Source organism: Urtica dioica, chromosome 9, assembly GCF_054948205.1.
Source record: "Urtica dioica subsp. dioica isolate 48M chromosome 9, U.dioica_male_clone48M_v1_H2, whole genome shotgun sequence".
NCBI lineage: Eukaryota > Viridiplantae > Streptophyta > Magnoliopsida > Rosales > Urticaceae > Urtica > Urtica dioica.
Genome location: NC_142764.1, coordinates 30,389,082 through 30,412,621, shown reverse-complemented (window position 1 = coordinate 30,412,621; position 23,540 = coordinate 30,389,082). Strand labels below are relative to the sequence as shown.

General features: G+C 35.8%; 5 protein-coding genes across 6 annotated transcripts; 4 read left to right on the top strand and 1 right to left on the bottom strand.

The window, feature by feature from the left end:
- The first annotated feature begins 5,002 nt into the window (after positions 1 to 5,002).
- On the top strand, positions 5,003 to 7,559 carry LOC149386825 (basic helix-loop-helix (bHLH) DNA-binding superfamily protein). Its single transcript, XM_089625856.1, has 4 exons — positions 5,003 to 5,382; positions 6,553 to 6,684; positions 6,760 to 6,891; positions 6,990 to 7,559. Exons 1-4 carry the CDS (start codon positions 5,341 to 5,343, stop codon positions 7,137 to 7,139), a joined length of 456 nt encoding a protein of 151 aa, XP_089481982.1. The 5' UTR covers positions 5,003 to 5,340; the 3' UTR covers positions 7,140 to 7,559.
- Positions 7,560 to 8,210: 651 nt separating this feature from the next.
- Positions 8,211 to 9,281, top strand: LOC149386824 (selenoprotein family protein). Its single transcript, XM_089625855.1, has 4 exons — positions 8,211 to 8,478; positions 8,546 to 8,604; positions 8,681 to 8,862; positions 8,970 to 9,281. The coding sequence occupies exons 1-4, from the start codon at positions 8,313 to 8,315 to the stop codon at positions 9,037 to 9,039; spliced, it is 477 nt and encodes a 158-aa protein (XP_089481981.1). The 5' UTR covers positions 8,211 to 8,312; the 3' UTR covers positions 9,040 to 9,281.
- Positions 9,282 to 10,334: 1,053 nt separating this feature from the next.
- LOC149386823 (Eukaryotic translation initiation factor eIF2A family protein) lies at positions 10,335 to 13,492 on the top strand. Its single transcript, XM_089627543.1, has 13 exons — positions 10,335 to 10,420; positions 10,491 to 10,827; positions 11,140 to 11,326; positions 11,446 to 11,686; positions 11,763 to 11,831; positions 11,917 to 12,018; positions 12,105 to 12,145; positions 12,233 to 12,366; positions 12,472 to 12,535; positions 12,627 to 12,726; positions 12,799 to 12,893; positions 13,019 to 13,041; positions 13,154 to 13,492. The coding sequence occupies exons 1-13, from the start codon at positions 10,402 to 10,404 to the stop codon at positions 13,224 to 13,226; spliced, it is 1,485 nt and encodes a 494-aa protein (XP_089483669.1). The 5' UTR covers positions 10,335 to 10,401; the 3' UTR covers positions 13,227 to 13,492.
- An 89-nt stretch (positions 13,493 to 13,581) lies between these two features.
- EMB2777 (Sas10/U3 ribonucleoprotein (Utp) family protein) lies at positions 13,582 to 18,257 on the bottom strand. Its single transcript, XM_089627542.1, has 16 exons — positions 18,040 to 18,257; positions 17,732 to 17,823; positions 17,497 to 17,548; positions 17,069 to 17,214; positions 16,836 to 16,982; positions 16,614 to 16,753; positions 16,003 to 16,090; positions 15,386 to 15,565; positions 15,168 to 15,311; positions 15,020 to 15,088; positions 14,791 to 14,930; positions 14,601 to 14,718; positions 14,280 to 14,503; positions 14,150 to 14,210; positions 13,997 to 14,065; positions 13,582 to 13,903 (listed from the first exon to the last, which is right to left on the bottom strand). The coding sequence occupies exons 1-16, from the start codon at positions 18,143 to 18,145 to the stop codon at positions 13,772 to 13,774; spliced, it is 1,908 nt and encodes a 635-aa protein (XP_089483668.1). The 5' UTR covers positions 18,146 to 18,257; the 3' UTR covers positions 13,582 to 13,771.
- Positions 18,258 to 18,823: 566 nt separating this feature from the next.
- Positions 18,824 to 23,518, top strand: LOC149386821 (5'-3' exonuclease family protein). 2 transcript variants are annotated; one of them, XM_089627544.1, is made up of 15 exons: positions 18,824 to 19,081; positions 19,146 to 19,341; positions 19,437 to 19,516; positions 19,681 to 19,719; positions 20,176 to 20,194; positions 20,441 to 20,494; positions 20,901 to 21,028; positions 21,103 to 21,171; positions 21,706 to 21,791; positions 22,128 to 22,237; positions 22,614 to 22,664; positions 22,758 to 22,816; positions 22,934 to 22,978; positions 23,067 to 23,141; positions 23,232 to 23,518. In XM_089627544.1, the coding sequence occupies exons 1-15, from the start codon at positions 18,941 to 18,943 to the stop codon at positions 23,346 to 23,348; spliced, it is 1,269 nt and encodes a 422-aa protein (XP_089483670.1). In that variant the 5' UTR covers positions 18,824 to 18,940; the 3' UTR covers positions 23,349 to 23,518. The 2 variants fall into 2 exon arrangements, with proteins under 2 accessions (XP_089483670.1, XP_089483671.1); XM_089627545.1 differs by lacking the exon at positions 20,441 to 20,494.
- The last annotated feature ends 22 nt before the right edge of the window (positions 23,519 to 23,540 follow it).

Sequence of the window (23,540 nt, the reverse complement as noted above, 5' to 3'; positions counted from 1 at the left end):
AATTTGAATGATTTGAAAGAGGGTGATGAGTATTCCCATTTCCGTCCAATCTACCTTTGACATTATTAACCAACTTTCTTATATTGTTTTTTCCTTTTTTTTTTTTTTTTTTTTTTTTCTTTTAGCTATATTGCCATTTGATTTATAACGTATTGTATAATAACCAACATTTTGTTTCTGTAAATAGTCACCTCAACTTATTTACGGCACTCAAAAAGACAAAAAAAAAAAACAAAAAATAAGTGGGCATATTTTTGGGTATTCTTGTCTTTTTGAGTACCGTAAATAAGTTGAGATGGTTATTTACAAAAAATTTACAAAAGATTGGCTATGTAGCAATTCTTGGACTTTCGATGACTTATTTGATTAATTTTTTGTTTTTTTTTCTTTCTATATTATCTATTATATTATGCTTATCTGCAGATTCTATTTTCCTCGGTTGGTATATAGTAATAAAAGAGAGCAACTGTTGTATGGAAATTAGAATATAGAATCCTATCGCATAAATAATTATGCTCAATAGTTTTTTTAAGACACTTTTGCTAAGAGTGAGGATTGATCACACGATTTCTACTTTGAAGATTGTGTGGAATTACCATCTAAATCATGCTAGGAGCCACAATTATGCTCAATAATTATCCGTTGTAGTTTTTTCAATATCAAGCGAGCTGTTGTTATTTGTCAAATCGCTGATTATTGATCTATTTTAAAATTAAAGATAAATTAAATAAAAAACAGCGAAACTGAGATTATTTATATGTAAATCGCCTTAGTAAAAAAAATGTAAATCATCTTTTGATATTTTGACCACCAATAAATGAACGTCTCATTGTATATGGCAATTGTATTTTATGATGTTGGCTACATTAAATTCATTTAATATAATAGCTCTGCCCTATAAATCACATTTATGCAACGGTCTACTCAATAATTTATTGAAATTATTCGATAAGAGATTTAATGCAAAGAAAAGAGAAAAACCCTAACATAACATGTGAATAAATGTGCCCCGAAACATTATATATAATTTGCTTGTAGATTATACGGTAACTGTACGAGTATATCGTTAAAAAAATGATGGATATACACACTGTTGCTATTGAGGGCATTCACGGGTGATTGTAACTTTTAATATCCCCTTGTTTAACTTAACGAAGGTGAAGGCTATTAGTCATTCGTGGAAAAACGACATTTAACTGAAAAACGACATGAAAATAATGGCTGAACGGGAATTCTTCAAATAAGCGATGAGACTCGAAAATATCTACCTCTTTCCTCATATTTTCTCTCCAAAAGTAACCACATGAACTCTAAAGTGTTAATTATAAACTAAATTTACATGTTTGGCAGTAATTTGTCTAACAACTATCTTTGATGTTTAAACAACACTCTCCTTGAAAACATGAATCACAAACAAAACAAACATGTATAGCCTCAAATTCAGCTAAATATGTATACTAATTAAATGGAATGATGTCGTTCTTAATTGCTATAAAATAATAGCTGACGTGATGAATAATTTTTTATTTTCAACAAATGACGTGGGATTAAATTGAAACAACAAACCCTACAAGTCACATACGCGTAAATGTTATGTTAGAAAATACAAAATAATGAGCAGTAGCGAAAATGTTGGACCAATTAAACGCAATATTCTTTCTATATGGTTTTCCATTTCGTCCCATTTTATAAAAGTAAATAATTATAATTAAAACTCCATGTTTTATGCCACGATTTCCGGTGACTGGCTTTCAATATCATACTGAAGTTTCAAAGGAAAAGAATAAAGATCGGACCGATCAACTACCCATCGATCTACCTTAATACAATTGGATAATTGACTACACATATTTATACAATAAAGGACCAAGACACAGCACATATAAAAAAACTCGTTTCGGTCCATAATCGGGTTGAATTTCAAAAACAAGAAATGCCACTCTTTGACTTTTTGTGTTTTGTTAATGTTTGGGCCAACACGCTCCAATGCATTGGCCCACTTTGAATTTCTTTCTATTTCTCCAAATTTAATCTCCAAGATTTCTCCTTGATTTAAGAACATGAAAATAGTTTTAAATATATATATTCTCTCGTGTTTTAAATAAAATTAACTCATCGATATTTAAAATCTTATAAAACCAACCTTATAATATTACATTACAACAAATATAGTCCTTCTGTTTACATTTTTTTTCGATCATCCAATTTTTGGTCACGTCATGTTTTGGTCGCATGACCACTTCATTTTTCTTATATTACCTAAATGTCCATGTTAAAAGTAAAATAAAATTAATAAAAGTAATAAATAATACATGAGATATACTTTTTTGTAAATTTTTGAGTTTATAGAGAGTTACGTGGCTTCGAGGAGGCAAAAGTGTAATTAATTCTTTAAATAACAATCGTTGAGATCGTTCTAAAAATACAGGTGGTGGTCCACTATTCTATCCGTGAAGGAATAATTAGCGGAAAAGTAATGAGATTGTTTTTGTAGAAAGTGATGATAATTAATTTCTGCTGCAAAATTGAATCCAAATATACTTGAAGTGGGGCCCAGTGCAGAACCGCGTGGGTCCCAGTTTCCAAAATTGCAACGGATCAAATGCACGGTCATACAGTCGTAACAAAATGTACGTACTCCACTGTGTGGGCCCCACATGACCAAAGTTTTCATATATTGTGTTTACCCCCTTATATTTTATATCACTTCCTACTTCGGTCCTTCTTACTTACTTACTAGCATTTGGGGGAAAAAGGAAAAACTTGGACGTACACAAATAACCAGCATCATCACGAAACGCTGTATTTTTTAGAATCTATACATACCAAGGCCACACACTACTAAACTTTTTTTTTTTTTGGAATTTGCTCGATCGTAAAGTAATCGCTACTAAACTCAATTTATAAAAAGCAATAACCTCTATTTTTGCTACATGCATGAACAGTTAGTTAACAGCTTAAAAAGTTAAGTTGTTGAACAGTCTCAATGAGCCTAAACTCCGACCACTTAACTAACTGTCAACTAATAACACTCATAATTACATCATTATTTTTCACACACACTCATACATATATGTGTATATATATATATATATATATATGTATTCTTAGGTATTTTTTAAAGTATGTTGGTGAATTTTACAGCTTTAATATGATTCAGTAGCTAATCATATCCGATCATTTTAAAGTATATCAATAAAAAAATTGTAGGACTGAAAGTGTATATATTGTGGTGTGGTATATTTGTTTTCAGATGACAATTTTGTGAATTATAGATTTATAGGGACGCGTGGCCTGGCTTGATTAATATGTGAAGGCAAGGAAGCATCGGTACGGTTTTGTCAGAAACGCGTTATATAAATCATAAATTAGCATTTCATATATATAATTCTCATCAGTTGATTCAGTTCACATCAAGCTTCTTCGAGTCGAGTATATACTAACAGATATGAGCTATATGGTAGTTTTGGTGGTATATAAGCACGCATACAGATACATACTGATTTGCTTACCCAACGTAGACTTAGTTAACGTGCATGTAAACTATTATTTTCCACTTACTTATGACAACAAACGAAAATTGCAAATACTTCACGATATTTGTGGTAATTTATAGAATTCTAATGAGTTTGAGTAAAAAATCATGAAAAGGATAAATTTGTGTTGATTTTGTAAATAGAAAACATAATGTTAGACCTCGTAAAAATTTAAAAATATATTTTATGCATAGATTTTGTCAAAAGACAACTGACTTTTTTGCAATTGGTATAAATTAAGATGGTGTATTTCGTAGAAACAATGTCAATAACTAATCCAATACGTAGAAAGGTTCGTTAAAAATTCTAAGTTTTTTTTTTTATTAATATTTTGTTCTTCTATACGTGCCCAATTTACAGTTAAATATACTGTAACACAAATATTACGAATACAACTTGTAATCTTTTAAACAAATATAACTCATATTCTCAAGGACCTCACACACACATAAGATATATTCAACCAAAGTAGCCAGTTGGTTAAAAATTCAAAGTCTATCCATTCCTCTTCTTGATATGTGATGATGAGCCGACAATGCATATATAACTCTACACATTTCATTCATATAAAATATCATTTGTCGAAGAAATAAAACCTTAGTAACATTCTATTCAAACAAGAGCTAGTAACATTTCATTCAAACTAAAGGCTAAAACTTAGTAATAATTAGCTTTAGTTTGACAATAGAAAAAAAAAAAGTTAAAGCAAGCAAGCTATAAAGCCTAGTGTGTTCTTTTACTTTCTATCAAATTTTATTACTCGTCAAAAACCACCAATTCCTGAGAATTGGGTAGAGAATTCGAGAAAGGAAACTCCTAAACAAAAGAGACGAAAGGCTTTTTGAGAAATAGTTGTTGGGTTTTGCTAAAAAGGAAAAAAGAGATCTATTCCAAGCTTCAGTATAGCATTTTCAGTGTAAGAAATAGGAATACATGTATAGTGCAAGATTGAGCGTCTTAAGAACTGGTCTTGAGCAAATTATGGCAATAACTCATTACGTGATACAAATGTATATCGATTCAAATAAAAAATACTTTCTCAATAGTACTATGAAAAAGAATGGAAATGAATGATGGGAAATAATAAATTCAATTCGACCGCTAAACAGGACAAATGAAAAGGAGTTAACATTTAAGCAAAAAAAAAAAAAAAATAGTAATACAAGAGAGCATAAATCACGATCCAACCATGGTTACAAAAATGACCTCATATTATGGTTAAATTAACTACTACTGACTTCTTTCTCTCTTGGCTGGATATTAGCTGGCAAATAATTCTTATAATATTACTCTTCAAGAAAAAGCGGACTTCTCAGCAAAAAAATAAAACTTCATATTTATTGTGTATTTTTGTTGTTGATAGTTTTTATTTTTATTTATTTTTATTTATCAATTTGTAGAATAAAATAAATAAATATATTTTATCAATTGCCAAAAATTTCAATGTTCACTTTATAAAATGACACTGAAAAGTCTTTTTCTTCTTCCTCTTCTTTCTAGTTTTCTCTTCTTGCTCTGAAACTTTCTCTCATCTGTTTTTGAGTCTCAATTTGTATTTGCATGTCTATTACTTCTTTAAGCCACATATTTTCGGCTGCCTATTCCGAGGATTGCTTAAAGTTTGTTTTTTTTTTCTTCGCATAAATACAAGCTTGAGAAAAAAAAAAAGTAGAGAGCTTTGTGACTGAGAGAGTGAGAGTGGATTGTTGGAGCGTCAAACTCTAAACAGAGTTTCCGTTTAGTTGAGTTGATTTTTGAAACTGCGTTTTGAAGAATTTGGGTTCAACAACTTGAACTTGGACAGATGATTGTTAGCTCGCTTTGTAATGCAGGCACTAAATTCTCGGTAAGTTTTTTCATTTTAAATATTGATTTTTTTTTTCCTGTAATATATATATATATGCTTAAGTTCCATCTAGTTTGAACTCTGAACTTCTATTTAGCCTCCTCAATGATGTGCTGTTCTTCTATTTTGTGTATGTGTCAAATGTCAACGAAAGTATGAATGCCGTGTGTCACTTCGTAGCTTTTTTTTTTCTTTCTTCATATATGTATATACATGTATATCAAAGATACATTCTAAAATCATTAAATGAAAATCAGGTGAAATGTTTTTTTTTTTTTTTTGGGTAGTTTGTAGGGGGGGTTATATATAAAATATAATATGCTTATGTGCTTGATTGATGTGTTCAACTTCAAAAGAGGTCAAGCATTTCGTTGTAAAATATTCATAATTTGGACCCACAGAAACCAATCCTTTTGTTTCAGACGATTGGATTTAGTTTATATATTTGGTTCGGTGAGTTTGTTAAATAGAATAGAGAATGTTGTCAACTGTTATGATAAAAATAATTAAAGAAAAAATAGTTATTTCCTAACCCCTACCATATTTGCCTTGTTGTATAATGGTAGATGTTAGAGAGTTATAAGTTAATTAATTAATGACTCAATTGGATGTAGCAAATCTAGGCAATATTATTTTAGCAGCAGCATTATTTGAATAAGAGTAGGTTTTTCATTGATTCACGGATTTGCTGTCTTGTCTTGTCTTGTCTCCTTGTGAGCCTCAGCCTACTAGAATTATTAAATAATTAGTGGTATAATCATGCAGTCGTTGGCAAGATAATTTAATTATAGATATAGGTATATAGCCATTATAATACCTTATTTAGTCACGGATCATCGTTCAATTTAACGTATAAGCATGCTATGAAGTTTTGCACGCCATCATATATAGAAATCTTTTTTAAATTGTTGCGACGTAGAATTTGTGAGTACAAGTCAAAGGATGCTTCATTTATGAATTAATAAATTATGATTCATGCAAGTTATGAATAAAAGGTAATTGATTGATATAATAATAGAAAGGTGTACGGTGGGATGTTTGATCACGGATCATCATTGAATGAGTGGTAATTGATTGATATAATATGTGAAGTTGCGAGGTAGAATTTGTGAGTACAAGTTATGAATGATTGATTGAATTTGTGTGCAAAATGAAAAATAATAACAACAGGGGGAGGAAGGGATGGAAGAGAAGAGGAGAGGGTGGTGCGGTGTGGCGGAGCAAAACAAGTTGACATCTTCCGATTCCAATTCCAAACGGCAAAAGCCCGATTTGTCAATCTCTCCGAATTCAACTACAAAGGTACTTGTGTGTGTGTGGTTAATTTGGAATTGTGGTAGAATGGTCATGTGAATGTGAATGTGTGAATGTGTTCAGGAGAGGAAGGAGAATGTGAGCGCCAAGGTTGTGGCTCTACAGCAGCTGGTGTCTCCGTACGGGAAGACGGACACGGCTTCGGTGCTTTTGGAGGCAATGGACTACATTCAGTTTCTTCACGACCAAGTCAAGGTCATACCTATGTACTATGTTCTGTACTTGTACACAGTACTTGTACTTTGTTGTACTGACTCCGATGAAGATGTTTGTGTGTGTGTGTGTGTTTTTAGGTGTTGAGCGCTCCGTATATGGAAAGCGGGTTTGGAGAGAGCTTGAGGAGCAGGGGACTGTGTGTGGTGCCGGTGGAGTGCACTGCCGCACTCCCTCGAAGCAACGGCGCCGACCTCTGGGCCCCCATTAACTCCTCCTCCTCCTCCTGATTTTCTCTCTCTATACACATAAACCCAACAAATAAACCGTAATTCATAATCTCGCCCGAGTCAGAATTTAGACAGAAAGCCATATTGAACCACTTGTATCTCTCCCTTTTTTGTTTTTTATCTTTCAATATGATATACTATATGATCAAGACTTAAGATCTTGCAGTGTCTATTGCCATAGCAAAGCATACCAATTGCGTCAAGGACACTAACTCCGAGATAGATATGGTTATTGTGTCATTAATTCTATATTGGCGGAACAATTCAATCTTTGAGAGCGATTCTAAAGTTCTTATTAAGGCTCTACCATGTAATGTAAGATTCTACCTCCGAGAATCATTGGATGTAGATGTAAATTTATCATGCAGGAAGGATATGAAGTTTAAACATGTGTATCATAAATAAAATTGTGTAATCTAATTTTTTGCTCTCTTCCTTTTTTTATTTTTTTTCTTCTTCTTTTTCTACTTAGTTGTATTCTCTTATTTCATTTTCTTTTTCCATTATTGAGGTATAATTATAAAATTCATTCAGTATTGCTCACATTTAATTGGAAAAAAAGCCATTGAAATCAATCATAAGAAACTGCACTAGTTTTTAATTGCCCTGACAAAAATATATGCAGACTGATCGCTCTGACGGTACAAAACGAGAGTGAGAAAGCGAGATCATGCAATGTAATTAGGTTTGATGTAGTTATATTTAAGAAATGTGCATGATTTACCCCCCTTTTTTTTAGCACTAGGCATCTATGCCTCATTCCTAGTCTATTTTTAAATCAATGCTTTTTTTTTTAATGTAAAATTTTATGTAAATGTGCAACTAATGCTATTATAAAGAGAAAATTATTATAGGTGCATATCCTTTCTTGAAAAATATTAAATGTGTATATTTAAATATGTAGTACATGTGTATATTCATTTGACGTAAATTTGTTTATATGATGTATGGGAAACTCTGGGGAGATTTTTGGTACATACATCAACTCCCCGTTTATTTGGCTTGGAAACTTTCAAATAAGGACGTGTAATAATAGAGGAAATGACGATGCTACCCCCATATAAGTCCAGGAACATCTTTGAGCGATTTACAAACGACATATTTCGACTGTCGTCTTCGTCCTCGTTCCCTTTTGCGAAAGTCTCCGAGATCCAGAGAGAGGGAGAGAGAGAGATGGAGGTGCGTGGATATGCGTATTTGGTAGCAGTGATGTTGTTGTCGTTGGCGGCGGTGACGTCGACAGAGCAAGTGAGCTCGACGGAATGCGAGTCTCTTGGCTTCACCGGCCTTGCCTTGTGCTCCGATTGTCACACTTTCGCTGAATATGTCAAGGATCAAGGTCTGATTTCGAAATACGAGGTTTGATTCAACTGATTGCGAGGCATGAATCGTGTTTTTGTATGCAGAGTTGGAATCGGATTGCTTGAAGTGCTGCGCAGAGGATTCCGATGATTCAACGAGCAAGGTATGTATATATCAAGAGATTGGATAGTAATAATGGGCTGGCGTAAGAGTGTGACGGAATTGGGGGTGAATCGTAGGTGAGTTATTCAGGAGCCATATTGGAGGTGTGTATGAGGAAGCTGGTTTTCTATCCAGAGATTGTTGGGTTTGTGGAGGAAGACAAAGACAATTTCCCCTCTGTCAAAGTCAACTACGCCTTCAATTCTCCCCCCAAATTGATCATGCTCGACCAAGCTGGTCAACACAAGGAAACAATCAGGTAATCGATAACTTATTGCCGTTTTCTCGATCCAAACAAACTCATTCTCTTCTCGTCTCGTCTCGTCTCATGTGTTGCTCGTTCTTATGGTGGTTTTGTTGTTGCAGAATCGATAACTGGAAACGCCAACACATGACGAAATTCCTGCAAGACAAGATCAAGCATTCTTCGGCATAGTCGCACCGATTTTGTAACCTTTCTCTTTTCTTGCCGTTTAAAAATGTACTAGTTTCGTATTTATCTGACTCCAAAATCTATTGAAATGTACTAGTTCTTCTCTATTTGCTCTGTTATTCATTAAACAGTGAGTGGAGACAGAACTGAGGTACCAAATTCCCATTCTAATGAAATGTGTGGAAATGGTAACAAAGAACAGTTGCTACTGAATCATGATAAATGATAATGGAAGTGAGGTGTTATATGGCTGTATAATCTCAAATTCAATCTAACAAAATGTTGGTGTTTGGAGTAATACATGCGTCTCTCACTCTAAATAAACACCAAACTTTTTGCTGCATCCTTCCAAAGTTACCAAAATACATTTTTTTGCAAACGATTTCTTTAAATATTTATGAGTTTAAAAGAAAAAAAAGTCATTAAATGAGTTGATCATAGTCACTTTTAATGGCCCTTCGTTCTTTACTTTAAATGACCTTTCGTTCCTTATTTATGTCTATGTCTCTCAACAATGAGTTTGTCTCTCGGCTCCGACTTCGATTATTTAGTGTGGCGCTCGAAGACCGTTTATGTAACAAATTTGCCAACATTAACTCAAATATACCGAATTTAACACACATTTAAGTACATATACCGATATTAAGAACAATAAGAACATTTTTTAAAGAGAGGATAACCATATCAAAGAACACACAATATTAAGAGTGAAAATGCAGCAGCAAGAGAGGAGGGAGAGTGACCTTGTCGTCCCCCGTTGCGTAGCGAAGCATGATTTCGTCCACCGAGGAGGCTTTGGCGTCGTCAAAACACCAAAACCTCCTCCTCCATGTGATAATATTAACTAAAATTACATGATATATTAGCAGTGCAACACGCATGTGACATTATTAACCAATGTTACATAATTTATGATAAATTTTTAAGAGAGCGTGAATTTCTGAATCTCATAAAATTCAAGAGCTCTCAACCGAAGTAAGTGTGAAATTATCACAAGACCAAATTAATTATCACAGTTTTGTATGACGATCTTCATTAGGTAATTTTGTTTGATATTGTATATTTTTGCTTAAACATTAAATAATAATAAAAAATTAGTAAATTTCTCTAAATTTATTAGACATTGCATTAGCGACCAGCTTCTTCGCAAATCGAACCATTGGGTGTTTTTTTTTCAGCCGTCCATTTCATTTCCATTGATAGCAGATGTCGTTTTCCTGATCAATGTCGTTGCGATTTGCGAGTCAAGCAAACTGTGTCGTTTACTTCCACACCTTTCCCTTTCCTCTATTTCTTACTTCGAGTGCTTGCGAGTGTGTCGATTGTTTGGAAGATCACTTGAGTTTAAACTCCATCGTCGGAATCATGGTTCTGGAGATTCTAGGTAATCATTCAATCGCCTCTCTTCTTTTTTCGTTTATAATATTGTTGGTGTGTTTTTTCGCCGGTCAAAGTCCGGGGACCGGAAGGTTACTCCATTTGGAACGGCCCACCGTTCGGAAACGGCCAACCGGAGACGAAGCACCAAACGACGCCGTGCAAGAGCTCCAAGTTCAGCGATGACGGGGCTCGGGTTATGGTCGTCACATCTGAATCGGAGATTAGCGTTTACGACACATCTTCTTACGCTCTCCTTCGCACTTTTTCGCTTCCCAACTTCAGCGCCGCCGCTCTTTCTCCACGTGGCACGTATCTCCAGTCGTACCAGGACAAGACCGCCGTGCTCTGGAACGTCCTCAACGGCGAGCCTCTTTATCGCCATCCCCAGAAGAGCATCTCAAGGACCAATTGGTACTTTTCTTACTTACAACCAAGCCTTAAACTTTATCAAAGCTCCATCATTTGAGGATTTTTGTTTAAGAAAATAGAATCATGCTTTAAATATTAAATAAACGCATTGAATTTTTAATACCACGAGCACGAGCTATGCATTCTGCTAGACATAAACCAGATATGTATTTAATTGATGAAAACTGTGAACATCGACCGTAAATATTGATAATTGGACTTCGTATCCAAATTTATATAATTTTCTCCATCCCTTTTGTTATATATAACTATAATTCTATGTGTTTCTCAAGTTTTGTTTGTAATGTTTGGCAGGCCCTCTATTAGGTTTAGCTCCGATGAAGATGTGGCGTGTCGGATGGTCACCAACGAGATTCAGTTCTTCGATGTTGGAGATTTGTCGAAGGGATTTGTGAGTCGATTAAGAGTTCCTGGGATCGCGGCCTTCGAGCTCTCAAACTTCCCCGCTTCTTTTGTCGCCGCTTTCGTCCCCGAATCAAAGGTTCCTTTTTTCTTTTCTTTTTTTACTTCTGTTTGCTTTGTGTTTGTCGCAATAAAGGTCTTTTTTTTAATTGGTTTTTTTTTTGTTATACGGGTTGCAATGAACGTATTATTGTTCAGGGTGTTCCTGCGAGCGTCCAGATATTTAAATGTGGGCAAGATTCAGAGAACCAACAACAACCCGTTGCTCGAAAGAGTTTTTTCCGAGCCTCGTCAGTGCAATTGAAATGGAACCGAGGCTCAACGGGGCTCTTGGTGGTGGTGCAATCGGACGTGGACAAGACCAACCAGAGTTACTACGGAGAATCGAAGCTCAACTACTTGACCACAGACGGTTCCTACGAAGGACTTGTTCCTCTTAGTACGTCCTTCCTTTTTTCTTTTGGATCTTGCAATTGTTCGTGGAACCCTTTTACTTATAAATTTGATTTTTGCAGGCAAAGAAGGTCCTGTCCATGATGTTCACTGGTCAAGCTCGGGCTCACAATTCGCTGTTGTTTACGGCTGTATCCTTTTACGTAAATAGAATGTCATAATCAAAGAATCTATATTTGGGTTGTTGTGTGTTATTGTGTTCGTTGACGATCCTAGATATGCCGGCTAAAGCGACCGTGTTTAACAAGAAATGCATTCCTCTGCTCGAGCTCGGAACCGGCCCTTACAACACAATCCGATGGAACCCCAAAGGCAAATGTATCCTTTTTTTTTTCCTTCCCTTTTTGAACAAGCAAATTTCGACGAAGTTGATTTCTTTTCGGCCTTGACTCTCTCTTCAACAGTTTTGTGTTTGGCGGGATTTGGTAACTTGCCTGGCGATATGGTACGTGTTGATCGGATAACTTGGGTAATTCTTATGCCTTTCTGCTGATCTGAGCAAGTCTTTTGTGTGTACGGTTGATCTTTGCAGGCATTTTGGGACTATGAAGAGAAGATCAAACTTGGAACTACAAAGGCGGAATTGTCGGTGACTAGTGAATGGTCTCCGGATGGATGTTACTTCATGACTGCCACTACTGCTCCGAGACTGCAAGTCGACAATGGGTGCGATACTCTTGTTTTTTTTTTTTCAACTTTAAGTATTTGTCCATTTTTAGTAATTCATTTCAATCCATGACTATCTTTTTTTTTTTTGTATATATATTAAAGGATTAAAATATTTCACCACAACGGGTCTCTGTACTACAAAAAGATGTTCGACAGGTTGTACCAGGTTCGGTGTTAGAACATGACTCAGTCTTGGAATTACTCTTGATGAGCTTTCCAAGTAGTTTTTCCTTCATCAGGTTTGATTTGCTTTTCAGGCTGATTGGAAGCCCGAGTCAGCAGATCGATACGGGGACGTAGCCGAGCTCGTCAAGGCTATTGGCACGCTGAACGTTGAAGAAGCAACAAAAGCAGAAGGTGAAACGCCGTTTTGTAATATGAGATTGATAGTTTGACTTTGATTTGCTGAAGAGTGTTGAGAAAGTTCAGGTGTTCCCGGGAAAGCAAAAAGCGGTCCCACGCCAGCAAAGCCGGCTGCTTATCGCCCTCCACAGGCCAAGAACGCAGCCGCTGCTCAGGCCCAGGTATTTAGCTCAAACACCCTTTTCATTTTTCATTTTATAAAAAGAATTCGTTTTTACTGACCTTTTCTTATTGTTATTTGATAAATGAAACTCCAACGTTGGCTTATCTTGGTTTTGCATTGCAGTTATTTGGACAAGGCCCTTCCGAGTAAGTGTTCATTTTGTGTTGCTTAGAATCTTAAACTGAGTCAGTTACGTCACTATTATTAATACGTGCTTGTCATTCAAGAATAAAAATCAAGTTATGATCAAATCTGCAGAACACTGAGCAAAGCTGCATTGAAAAACAAGAAGAGAAGAGAGAAACAGAAAGAGAAGAAGGCGACCGAGTGAGGCTTGATCGATACAAGAATTTTAATGACAAAGCAGAGCTGACTATGCAAGGGAATTCTACAGACAGAGGCTTTAAAATGTCCCGACGGATAGCCTTTTTCGGGTTTTCCCGAGGTTAAGCCAATTTTCGGCAGAATTTCGGTGGATTTTTCATTTTTCAAAGATTCAAACAAATAAAATATTCGTTATGATTAATAAATGTTAATTTTCTTTTACATGATTTCGAATTTTGTAATTTTTTTAAAAAATATTCCCAGTATTTTTCATCGTTTGACTTTCCCACAATATAGTTCACCGGTATATGTATTGTTGATGTGACATGGGTCCAGTTGTGTTCTATTGTTGGTTGTTACGCTTTACGCCACTGAAATTGCATTACAAATTTACGATTTATGAAACGGTACCACAAACTTTCCTTTCTATAACACTTGCCAAAATTTGATAATATTTGGATCTCGTATGTAATGACTACAACCAGTAAAACTCTTATAAATAAATAAAAACGCATAAAAGAATAAATGGCTTCAAATTGTGCGGGTAATAATTTAGCTGTTGAAACGAACACTTCTGCTGATTCCGGCGTTGATTCCAGTTGACTCACCGCCGTACGGCCCCGTTGGCTTCCTGACTTGCCGTACTTGGCCAGCCCTGTTTTTCACAGCCTTCACATGCTTCAACTGCAACAACATTCCCACCCAATCACTTACTTTGCACTATTATTTTTTTTTATATATATATTACTAGAGAAAGAACTCATTCATAATTCATACCTTGTAATTCTTTCTTGGATTCTTTTTTAGCTTGTTGCGTTGCCGTGTAAGCCCTCTGTTCTTCTCCATCTAATAAAATATACAACAAATATCATCATCAGTCTCTGCAGGTTATACTTCCAAAATTAAATAATATAAAAAATGGTGGCTTACCTGATACGTTATTAAGCGTTTCCCATCTGTTGTCTCAGGCAAAGCCGGGACTACTTCGGTTCTGCACAACAAAACACACATTCACGAAACCATTGATTTATATATTTGAGAGACAAGGGTTTGCATATACCTCGAATATGCCTCAGCTTTGACAGCTGCTTTTGCGGCTCTTTGTCGTTTGACTTGTTTGTAAAAGTCATCTTCGGAGCCACTGTCATCGTCATCGTCATTGTCATTGTCATTGTCATCATCATCGGGTGTAACTCCCGCTCTTGCCAATACTCGGAGCTCGTGTTTCTTCCGTCTTTCCCCAATACTGTCCCTCATTGGCAAATCACCATCCCCAGATACAATCTATGACAACGAAATGTTCATTTCACATATTATTATGACTCATTTCGTTATCTATTACTATTCCCATAAACAATCAAGGAATGTGAACTTGTTAGACCTTTGACTTGTTTAGGCTGCCAGAAATAATTTGAGGAAGTTTGGTTGAACTGCGAGCGCTCTTACGACCATTGGGATTGGCCGTGTCGTCATCGAAATCGTTGTACGTTTCAAGCCGTCTGTTGTCAGAAAATCAGTGATGAAAATAGAAACGGTGATGAGAGAGAATAAAGCACATGTGGTAGCGGTACCTATTCAAGAGTTTGTTGGGTTTGTGGTTGTCGTGAGCCTTGGATGCGATGGACCCAAACACTCCTTTCTGCTTCAACCTCTCTTCAAGGGCAGCTCTTACCTTCAACATCTTCATGCTCTCTGCACTAACTTCATTGTCCTGCCCACATTCATAATCACCGCTTAAATCTCTAATCCAAAAACAAACAAACAAACAAACAAACAAGAGAATCTGAAGGTTTCACGTACCTGGTGTTTACGCTTCACTGCCTTTTTCCCATTTCCATTTGGTATCTCCAACTCGGCAATGTCAATAGGCTGCCATGAAAAACAAGCCGTGTCATATAAAGGATTCAAGCCAATATCGCATTTTTTTCACCAAAGTAGTCGGACCTACCAAAAGTGTTGCTTGGACTTCAGAGGAGGCACGTGAGCGCTCCGGTGCTGAAACTCCTACACGCTCTTCCCTCGATTTCACTGCACTGCCTTTCTGGAGAATCTCCTCAAATTTTAAGGGGCAATGTTTGTCAAGTTCTTTCGTCTGTAGAAAAGTCAACAAACTCACATAAGCAGACATGAAAGCGAGACAAAAGTTGGCAAAGTGATTAAAAAGACCTTGTCGTATATGCTCTTGATCTCAACAAGGTGATCCAATACGGGATGGTCCCGAACGGGCTCGCCTTCAGATTTGAGAAGAAGGTACAAAGCAATTGCTTGACAATACGACGAAAATATCTGCTTTTTTAACTCCACGTACCCAACTCCTCCTTCCAACCTGATTTCCCCATTCTCGATCTGATATCATATGTAAGAATATTTCTGCTATTAAATGATATGATTTAATTAAAATAGCAACGACTTGTCTATAGAACGAACGCACAGCAAAAAGTATATCTTAGAGCGCATCGCTAACCAAATGCTTAAGCCTTCACAGACCATCAATGAAAACTGAAATACACAACGTTCTAACATCCATACGAAACTAGAAGACTTTTATATACTCAATTCAGTCAGGCCTGAATGAAAATAAAATAAACTTGTAAATTATTTGATGTCTTGATCCCACGTTGAGAAATAGCAGATTTTCTTGACCTTAATCGAAAAAAGAAATCAAGGAATATTCTCCACACATAAATAGCAACTAGGTCTGTTGCACATTCAAAATTTTTTTAACCTAGGATTAAGCATGAAACAACTATGAAAGTGGAACAGCTGTGAAACACAGATAATACCTTCTTCAAAAGTGGATCAATTTCAGTTTCTAACTCTTCACTTGATTTATCAAATTCTGAAAGTAAACCAACTAACTCCGGAGCCGAACTGGAGAAAAAAAATTGCAATTAAACAAGCATAAAGTTAAAAACCAATGTTGTAAAAACCAAAAAAAACACATGCAAATATTCGCAGTTATGCCCAAAGAACTATAAATAACTATTTCAACCATATTGAATATTAGCATCCCAGTTTGGGAAGGTGTCTGAATAAAAAAAAAGGAAGGTAGTTGTTTTTCTATCAGAGACGTTGTGTAGATTCATTTCTACTTGAAACCACATTTGAAAAATAAAAAAACAAGATATAAGTAAAGGTAACTTAAAAATACCCATAATTTTCACTAACTATCTTTTTTTTTTGGAAAATTAACAATTTTTAATTTGAAAATGTGGTTTTTATGGTTATAATATATTTTTTTACGGCAACTATATCAATCATCAAGTAATTGTCCAGTTACTCGACTAGAATCTAAAAAAATTGAGCATTTATAATACTTAGCAGGTATACATACATGGATATCTATCTAATTGTGATTCCTCAAAAGACGAAATAGGAGGAGCATAAACTATACCGGTACAAAACATCCATTAGCTCCTCCCGAGACAGAGAATTCAAGTCTTTCTTGACCTCCTCGATATCAGTTTCCATATCATGTCCCACGCCTTTTTTCGAACTAGGCATTTTGGTTTTCTTTCCTTTATCTGCTTTCTCCTGAGGCATGAATTTATTTATTATTGTAACGGAAACAAAATGTTTTGAGCTCTCTGTTTTCTAGAATCGATCCACTGCTCACCTCGAAAGTCAATTCTTTTCCAGCCTCATCTTCACTAGAATCTACAACGCCAAAGTCTTCCATGGACATTGATTTTGCAGCCTCTTTTTGCAATCTTATCACCTCAGCCTCTTCCTCTGCAGCAGACTCGTCATCACTTGATTGTAGCTGTTCCATATACAGAGTAAATGAGTTTATTATCAACAAGAGAAAGAACCAAAGGATTGAAGAGATGTTTGTGATGATAATATTACCTCAATATCAGCATTGTCGGCATTATAATACATGTCTTTCCTTCCACCCCATCTAGCTTTAGGTTCCTCCTCCTCGTCATCTTCGTCTTCCATTTCATCTTCAAGTCCACCAGTCTTCCGGCTCATTATTTTTTGCTGCTTAACAACTACATTTAATCGTATACAACATTTGTCATAAAGTATGCCAAACGAAGCTTGATTTAGTAATAGAGTTTTAATTTTTTTTTTTTTTTTTTGCTGATTAAGATATATGTTTGTATCGGGTAACGAAAGAACACTCCTTTATACTGTTTATGACTGAGACAGGCCTTCCTAATAAAAGATGAAGGTAATATATAGGGTCTTTATATACAAATGGATTATTACATAATTGTGAATTCCATGATTATCCCACAACAATATGAACTAAGCATGTGGAGATTACATACGCTTTGCCTCTAGACCAGTCTCTTCGATATCATCGTCGCTTTCACTGTCCTCCTGGTTATGAAGTTGGGAATGCAAAGTTAGTTGGCGACTATGTAATGCATAAATGAATTAATATATGATTAATTGCCAGGAAAGTACCTACCTTTAGATAAACTAATTACATACCCTCTGACAATAGAAATGAAACAAGCCCTTCCCAAATAAAAAACAGAGAAGAGAGAGAGAGAGACAGACCTGAATATCGAAGACCGGCAGTTCGTCGTCATCATCTGAATCACCGGAAAGTTCATTCACGTCCAAAGGAATCAAATCCCTCTGTTTGTGAACTTCAAACACAAAAACAAATTGTCACGATCCAGAAACTACGGAATGTGGAAAGTTACATAAAAAAACAGCTTCAATTCAATAAATGATGATTAGATATTGCCCTCGTGCGTTGGAAGTCTGAGGCTTTTTGTTTTTTCTATTACTTAAATAGGAAGAATTTTCGTATTGTGACGATCGAAGGTGATTAAAGGGAAACGGAATGAGAATAAACATACAAGCATCGATATCGTCGGCCATGTCCTCTTCGGCGACGACCTTACTCCGGCGAGGAGGATTTCCATCCCCTTTACCCTGCGTCTTCGTACCTCTCTTACCCCCCATTGAAATTCAGACTTCTACGACGAACGAAGTAAGTTTCAGAGTTAATGGAAATATCATATTCCTTCAACTGAAATCGTAAAGCCTCTGTAAAACCCTAAGTATTGGAGTCGGAGAAGAAACGAAGTCTCGGACCATTCTATGACCTAATCCAATCTGGCCCAATATCTTATTAGGCCCAACCCAACGGGTATTTCAGTCAAATAGTATATAAAAAAAAATATTACAAGCATGGAAGTTCCATTCCATGAGGCGTTTTTAGAATTTATCCTTTAAAGTAAAATAGTCAAAATCCTAAGGGCTGGTTCAGTACTTCAGTTATAAAAAAGGCGGTTCTTAGGACTTTGTATGTCCCCGATTCTCTTTGGATATAATAATTTGGATCAATGGGATAGTTTTCTGATTCCAGGACTTCGTGGATTTTAGTCGGATTAATTTGGACAACACGGTTATAGGAAAAATATTCAAAGTATATGAAGAAAAAAAAATAATTTAAATACTGCTCGGATACTTTTATTTTTTAAGAAGAAATAAATTTTAGCCATTCACATATATTTTAAAGGTTGATCACGATCTAGTCAAATAGCACACTAGAAAAATAAGGAATTGCTTCAAATAAAAAACAAGAAATATTAGGGACTGAATCCAGGTTTTAGTTAGTTCTAAGGAGCAGATGGGTAATTATTCAATTTTTGTTGGCCGTGGAGTGGTGTGGTGTCATTTAAGCGCCAAAAAGTCAGTTTTTTTTAGGGATTCAGAAGCAAAGAAGAGAGCGAGCGAGCGAGTGAACTCGTTTCCATGGGGATGAGTAAGCTTCAGAAGTGCTTCAAACTCGTTGCCTTAACGAGCTCTTTAAGCTCTCCCACACTTGTCGTAGCTCGATACAACCTAACGAGGCCGTCACTTCTTCGCGCTTCTCTATCATCCTCCAAGTCCAAGGTAATAACAAGCCTCATTTCGGTTTTGGGGAACAGATTTCTCAATTCATTTGCCGAAATTCCAGGGCTATTCAGCGATATCACATGCCTCGAACTCGAATTCGGTTTTGCCCAAAGTTATTCCCAGGAAAGCGAAGGCGTTGCGTGAAGATTCGGTGGTTACGTCAGAGGCGGAATCGGCACCGGAAAATCCTTCCGATGGTAGATTGATGCTTGTTGATGGCACTGCCATAATCTACAGAGCATACTTTAAGCTCATAGGTGTGTGAAAATCAAAAGCATATTCCTGTTGAAGATTATGTGTTAGTCATTATTAGTAGTGTTGGTGAGATTGACTGGTTTTGATTTGAGCGTAGCAAAGTTGCACCATGGGAATCTATCATACGCCGATGGAAATGGAGACTGGGTCTTGACAGTCTTTACAGCTCTGTCCCTTGTAAGTTGTATGTTTATCTATATATACCATGTATAGACAGGATATGGAAGTGTACAGACAGTTGTGAGTTTTTTGCTAGTCTTTCCTTTTTTTTTTTTTTTTTTTTTTTTTTTTTTTTTTTTGTCTTAGTATTTTTACGGTATTTTCTGTGTTTATTTTTGCAGATACTTGACGTTCTGGAGTTTTTACCTTCCCATGTAGCGGTACGTCCTTTATAGCTTGCTTGGAATGTCAAAGCAATGTACAAGATTCATTTCTTACTTAATTTTGATTGATTTTTTTTTCTTCTCTTATTCCTCTCTGCCACTGAACCTTGATGATGAAATGGTAATGAGTTTTAGATACCATATAGGTGTATCTTGTAGCTTATAGAAGCTTTCTCTAGCATAGCTGAAATGGCCTCAGGAGTTCTATTGGATAAGAGACTATCGCTTTACTGCTATTATATAAAAAAAATTAATAGACATATCAGTTGGGAATTCAACCCCCTTTTTTTTGTAATGATATTGATAATGTAGGTCATAATGTAATGTTTGTTACTTTATCAACGTAGTCTCTGCATCTTTCAAAGTTTGCATGCCTGTTGGTTGGAAAGTGTATTTTTATATTATTTTTTTCTTTTCTGATTTACTGTTTTTGTTGTTATGTCAATTATGCAGGTCGTGTTTGATCATGATGGTGAGATTTTAAACTCATTGAGATATTTCCATCTTCAACGTTAAATGATGTTGTTTCTGTATTTTTTATTTTTAAACAATAAAGATGAATCTTTAGTATAAAGTTGGGTAACTTTGGGGTGGCGTCACATTTTTAAGGATTTGAATAACAGCTATGCGCTAATTAATTTAGTAGTTCGTGGTAAACTTGGTGTGTAGCCCTTCTGTTTTCAGTCTATTGTTGATCAAACAAGACTTCTCTTTTCAGGATTTCCATTTGGTCAAACTTCTTATTCACCCAAAGAAAGTTTTATTGCAAAAGGTATGTTTTTGCTCATAAATTTAGTCTAATTTCATGTTCAAGTTTAAAAACCAGCCCTAGGAGGTCAGCAATCCAGTCTATCACAAACAAGCAGATTTTGGGGGGTAGGGCTTTCATGGGATTAGGAAAATGATTAAGTCCTTGATCTACTCCACTTGCGAAATTTGTGTCTTGGTTCCAAGAAAATGGTTATGAAGGTCTTGCCACTTTTCCGAGTCCAAACTTTTTTTATCTTTTCTTTCTTGTGTTCTAAAATCGCGGCAAATCAATATTTGTAGTTTCCTTGATGCTTGTCTTTCGACAAATAAAACATATGGCTCTTTGTCATGTGATTCACTGACTGGAATGTATTCTATTCCTGAGGCTTAAGAGTCACACCTCTCTTATGTGTGTGGTGTTATTCTAGGAAGGAATTTTCGCCACACACTGTACCCCGAATACAAGAGCAATAGACCCCCGACTCCCGATACAATAGTTCAAGGGCTTCAATACTTGAAAGCGTCCATCAAAGCGATGTCTATTAAGGTTATTGAGGTAATTTTTGTCTATCACTGATCCTGATAGAGCTACTATTGCTGGATTGTTAGTCATAAGTTTTATTCACTCAGGTTCCTGGGGTGGAAGCTGATGATGTGATTGGAACTTTAGCCGTCAAAAGTGTTGACTCCGGTTACAAGGTACGTGCGAAAGATAAAAACAGTTTTTTTAAATAAAAAATCGGATATTCAGAACTTTTATTTTTGAGTCAGTATTTGCTGAAAATATTGCAAAATAAATGCACACAAAGAAACCACTGGCTATATGGGTGTTCAGTGCCATATCAGTAGCTAGAGTGTCAAACGGAGTTCAACCATGTAATGCTTATCAGAGGTAGAATAGTTTTACTCATTAAACAGGAGGATGAAATTCTAGCAACTGGTTATTTGATCTACATTGTCGATTTTCCATGTTAGAGCATTCTGAGATGAGCTTCTATTTTTGGATTAATTGAAATTTAAACAAAATGAAATAGAATGGTCGATATCGGCCCGGCTCTCCCACTAGGAAGTTTCTTCCTCAGTCTAGTCTCTTATATGATTTCCATATCTATAATTCTCTAACCCTTCCAATTTAGCAATGGTAACAATAAAGCACATGCTGACAATTTACGTCAAATAACTTGTAATTAATAGCAATTGTGTTTGTCTTTGGTTACATCAATAACATGATAGGTACGAGTTGTATCTCCAGACAAAGACTTTTTCCAGCTGCTATCTCCTTCATTGCGTCTTCTTCGAATTGCTCCACGTGGCGGTGAGTAAGTATCTCAATCTTATCATCCTTCCTCACAATTTCTTTGCTTCAGTTATACTCTGATATAGCAAGGAAATCTTGTATCATTTCCAGTATAGTTGTGTTAATACCTGCACGAGAAGGGGATTGAGGATCCAATGGCTTTTTTGATAAAACTGTGACTGCCTAAGACTACTGAATCCGAAACCTGCAGTTACTATTAGTTCTGATGATACTAGTGGACTATCTAGTAAAGAACAAAGAATTACATAGCAGCATTTTCTTGGGTTACATTCTATTTTACCATTTTTTTTCCTATTTAGTGTATTTTCTTAACACAAATATTTGTTTCCGTTACCAGAATGACTTCATTTGGATTGGAGGATTTCGCTAAAAGATATGGATCCTTGCAACCTTCGCAGTTTGTTGATGTTCTCGCTCTTGTGGGTGACAAGTCGGACAATATTCCAGGTCTAATTAATCTGGCATATATATATATATATATATATATTACAAATTTTCCGTCTCGCTTGGGATTTCATAATATGTTACTTTCTTATCATTAGGAGAAATACACAAATGCTTAATGAGAAGAATTTGATAAAATAATCTCTAATGTATTCGAATGCCAGGATTTAAATATCAATCCTATTGCATATCTTGTGCATTATAAAATAAAATGCACATAATTGAAAAATATGTGTTAAGGTCTAGATAGTATATAAACAGTTTATAGATGCTGTTTACTGGGTGTATGAATTTCTTTTCATGTTATCGTATACTTATTCAACACAAATTAGAGAGAAAGTAGAACCCAGCTTGTGACACCTACATTATTTAATGGCAGGAATTGACGGCATTGGGGATGTTAATGCAGTGCAACTGATCACGAAATTCGGTACGTCCGTCCACGGATGTTTCAATATCGTGTCTTCTGAAATCAGAAATGTCAAATTATAATCGTTGTTCTCTCTTTACCTCGTTGTAAAAGGCACTTTGGATAATTTACTGCAAAATGTCAACGAGATCAAGGAGGGTCGTATTAAAGAGGTACTACTCTCGAACTTTCAATTTTGGTGCCTTTATTCGTTCCTACTTGATATGATGAGTAGAGAAGTCCATTTTTTGCACCTTGGGATACAATTTTATTTTTATTTGTCTATGTAGGCCTTGAAGGCACATGCTGATCAAGCACTGTTAAGCAAGAACTTGGTAATATTTTCATCAGCATGCAATTAATACATATATGTAGACTTGATGTTGAGGTTTCCTTGTCTTAAAAAATGGCTGTTATCCACAGGTGATTTTACGGTGCGAACTACCATCGTACATGGTGCCGTTTGTCACCAAAGATTTCGTGTTCAAGGCACCCAAGGTCGGTGCAATCTTTTAACCCGCGAGTGATTTTGGTAATGAATAATAAATAAAGCTGGGTAATTTCATCGCTTAATTTTTTTGAAATCAGGATAAGGGGGAAAAGTTCAAGAGCCTCTTAACCGCCATGGGTGCGTACGCTGAAGGCTTTTCAGTTGATCCCGTGATCAGACGAGCATTTAACTTGTGGAACAAACTTCACCTCTGATTTTGTATATCCATATATCTTAGCCATTTCAAACATTCGGCCGAAAAGTGTGCCTGAGATTTTTGTTCCGTCCCTTTGTACAAAAATCCCATTCCAATCTTGTGATCTTTCCTATTTTATTCATGAAAGAGAAGAAAATCAACAATTTTTGTTCCTGGTTCAATATATTGTCACACAATTTCTTCACTTGGT

Bases quoted from the DNA above. Each gene is read 5' to 3' on its own strand.
- LOC149386825 (XM_089625856.1), top strand. From the start codon at position 5,341: ATGATTGTTAGCTCGCTTTGTAATGCAGGCACTAAATTCTCG. The intron at 5,383-6,552 runs GTAAGTTTTTTC...TAATAACAACAG, and splicing joins ATGCAGGCACTAAATTCTCG to GGGGAGGAAGGGATGGAAGA. The intron at 6,685-6,759 runs GTACTTGTGTGT...GAATGTGTTCAG, and splicing joins CTCCGAATTCAACTACAAAG to GAGAGGAAGGAGAATGTGAG.
- LOC149386824 (XM_089625855.1), top strand. From the start codon at position 8,313: ATGGAGGTGCGTGGATATGCGTATTTGGTAGCAGTGATGTTGTTGTCG. The intron at 8,479-8,545 runs GTCTGATTTCGA...TTTTGTATGCAG, and splicing joins TGAATATGTCAAGGATCAAG to AGTTGGAATCGGATTGCTTG. The intron at 8,605-8,680 runs GTATGTATATAT...GGTGAATCGTAG, and splicing joins CCGATGATTCAACGAGCAAG to GTGAGTTATTCAGGAGCCAT.
- LOC149386823 (XM_089627543.1), top strand. The intron at 11,327-11,445 runs GTTCCTTTTTTC...ATTATTGTTCAG, and splicing joins CTTTCGTCCCCGAATCAAAG to GGTGTTCCTGCGAGCGTCCA. The intron at 11,832-11,916 runs GTATCCTTTTAC...TGACGATCCTAG, and splicing joins ATTCGCTGTTGTTTACGGCT to ATATGCCGGCTAAAGCGACC.
- EMB2777 (XM_089627542.1), bottom strand. From the start codon at position 18,145: ATGGGGGGTAAGAGAGGTACGAAGACGCAGGGTAAAGGGGATGGAAAT. The intron at 16,983-17,068 runs GTAATATTATCA...TATATGGAACAG, and splicing joins CCGACAATGCTGATATTGAG to CTACAATCAAGTGATGACGA. The intron at 15,089-15,167 runs GTAGGTCCGACT...TTTTCATGGCAG, and splicing joins AAGTCCAAGCAACACTTTTG to CCTATTGACATTGCCGAGTT.
- LOC149386821 (XM_089627544.1), top strand. From the start codon at position 18,941: ATGGGGATGAGTAAGCTTCAGAAGTGCTTCAAACTCGTTGCCTTAACG. The intron at 21,792-22,127 runs GTAAGTATCTCA...TTCCGTTACCAG, and splicing joins ATTGCTCCACGTGGCGGTGA to AATGACTTCATTTGGATTGG. The intron at 22,238-22,613 runs GTCTAATTAATC...ATTTAATGGCAG, and splicing joins CAAGTCGGACAATATTCCAG to GAATTGACGGCATTGGGGAT.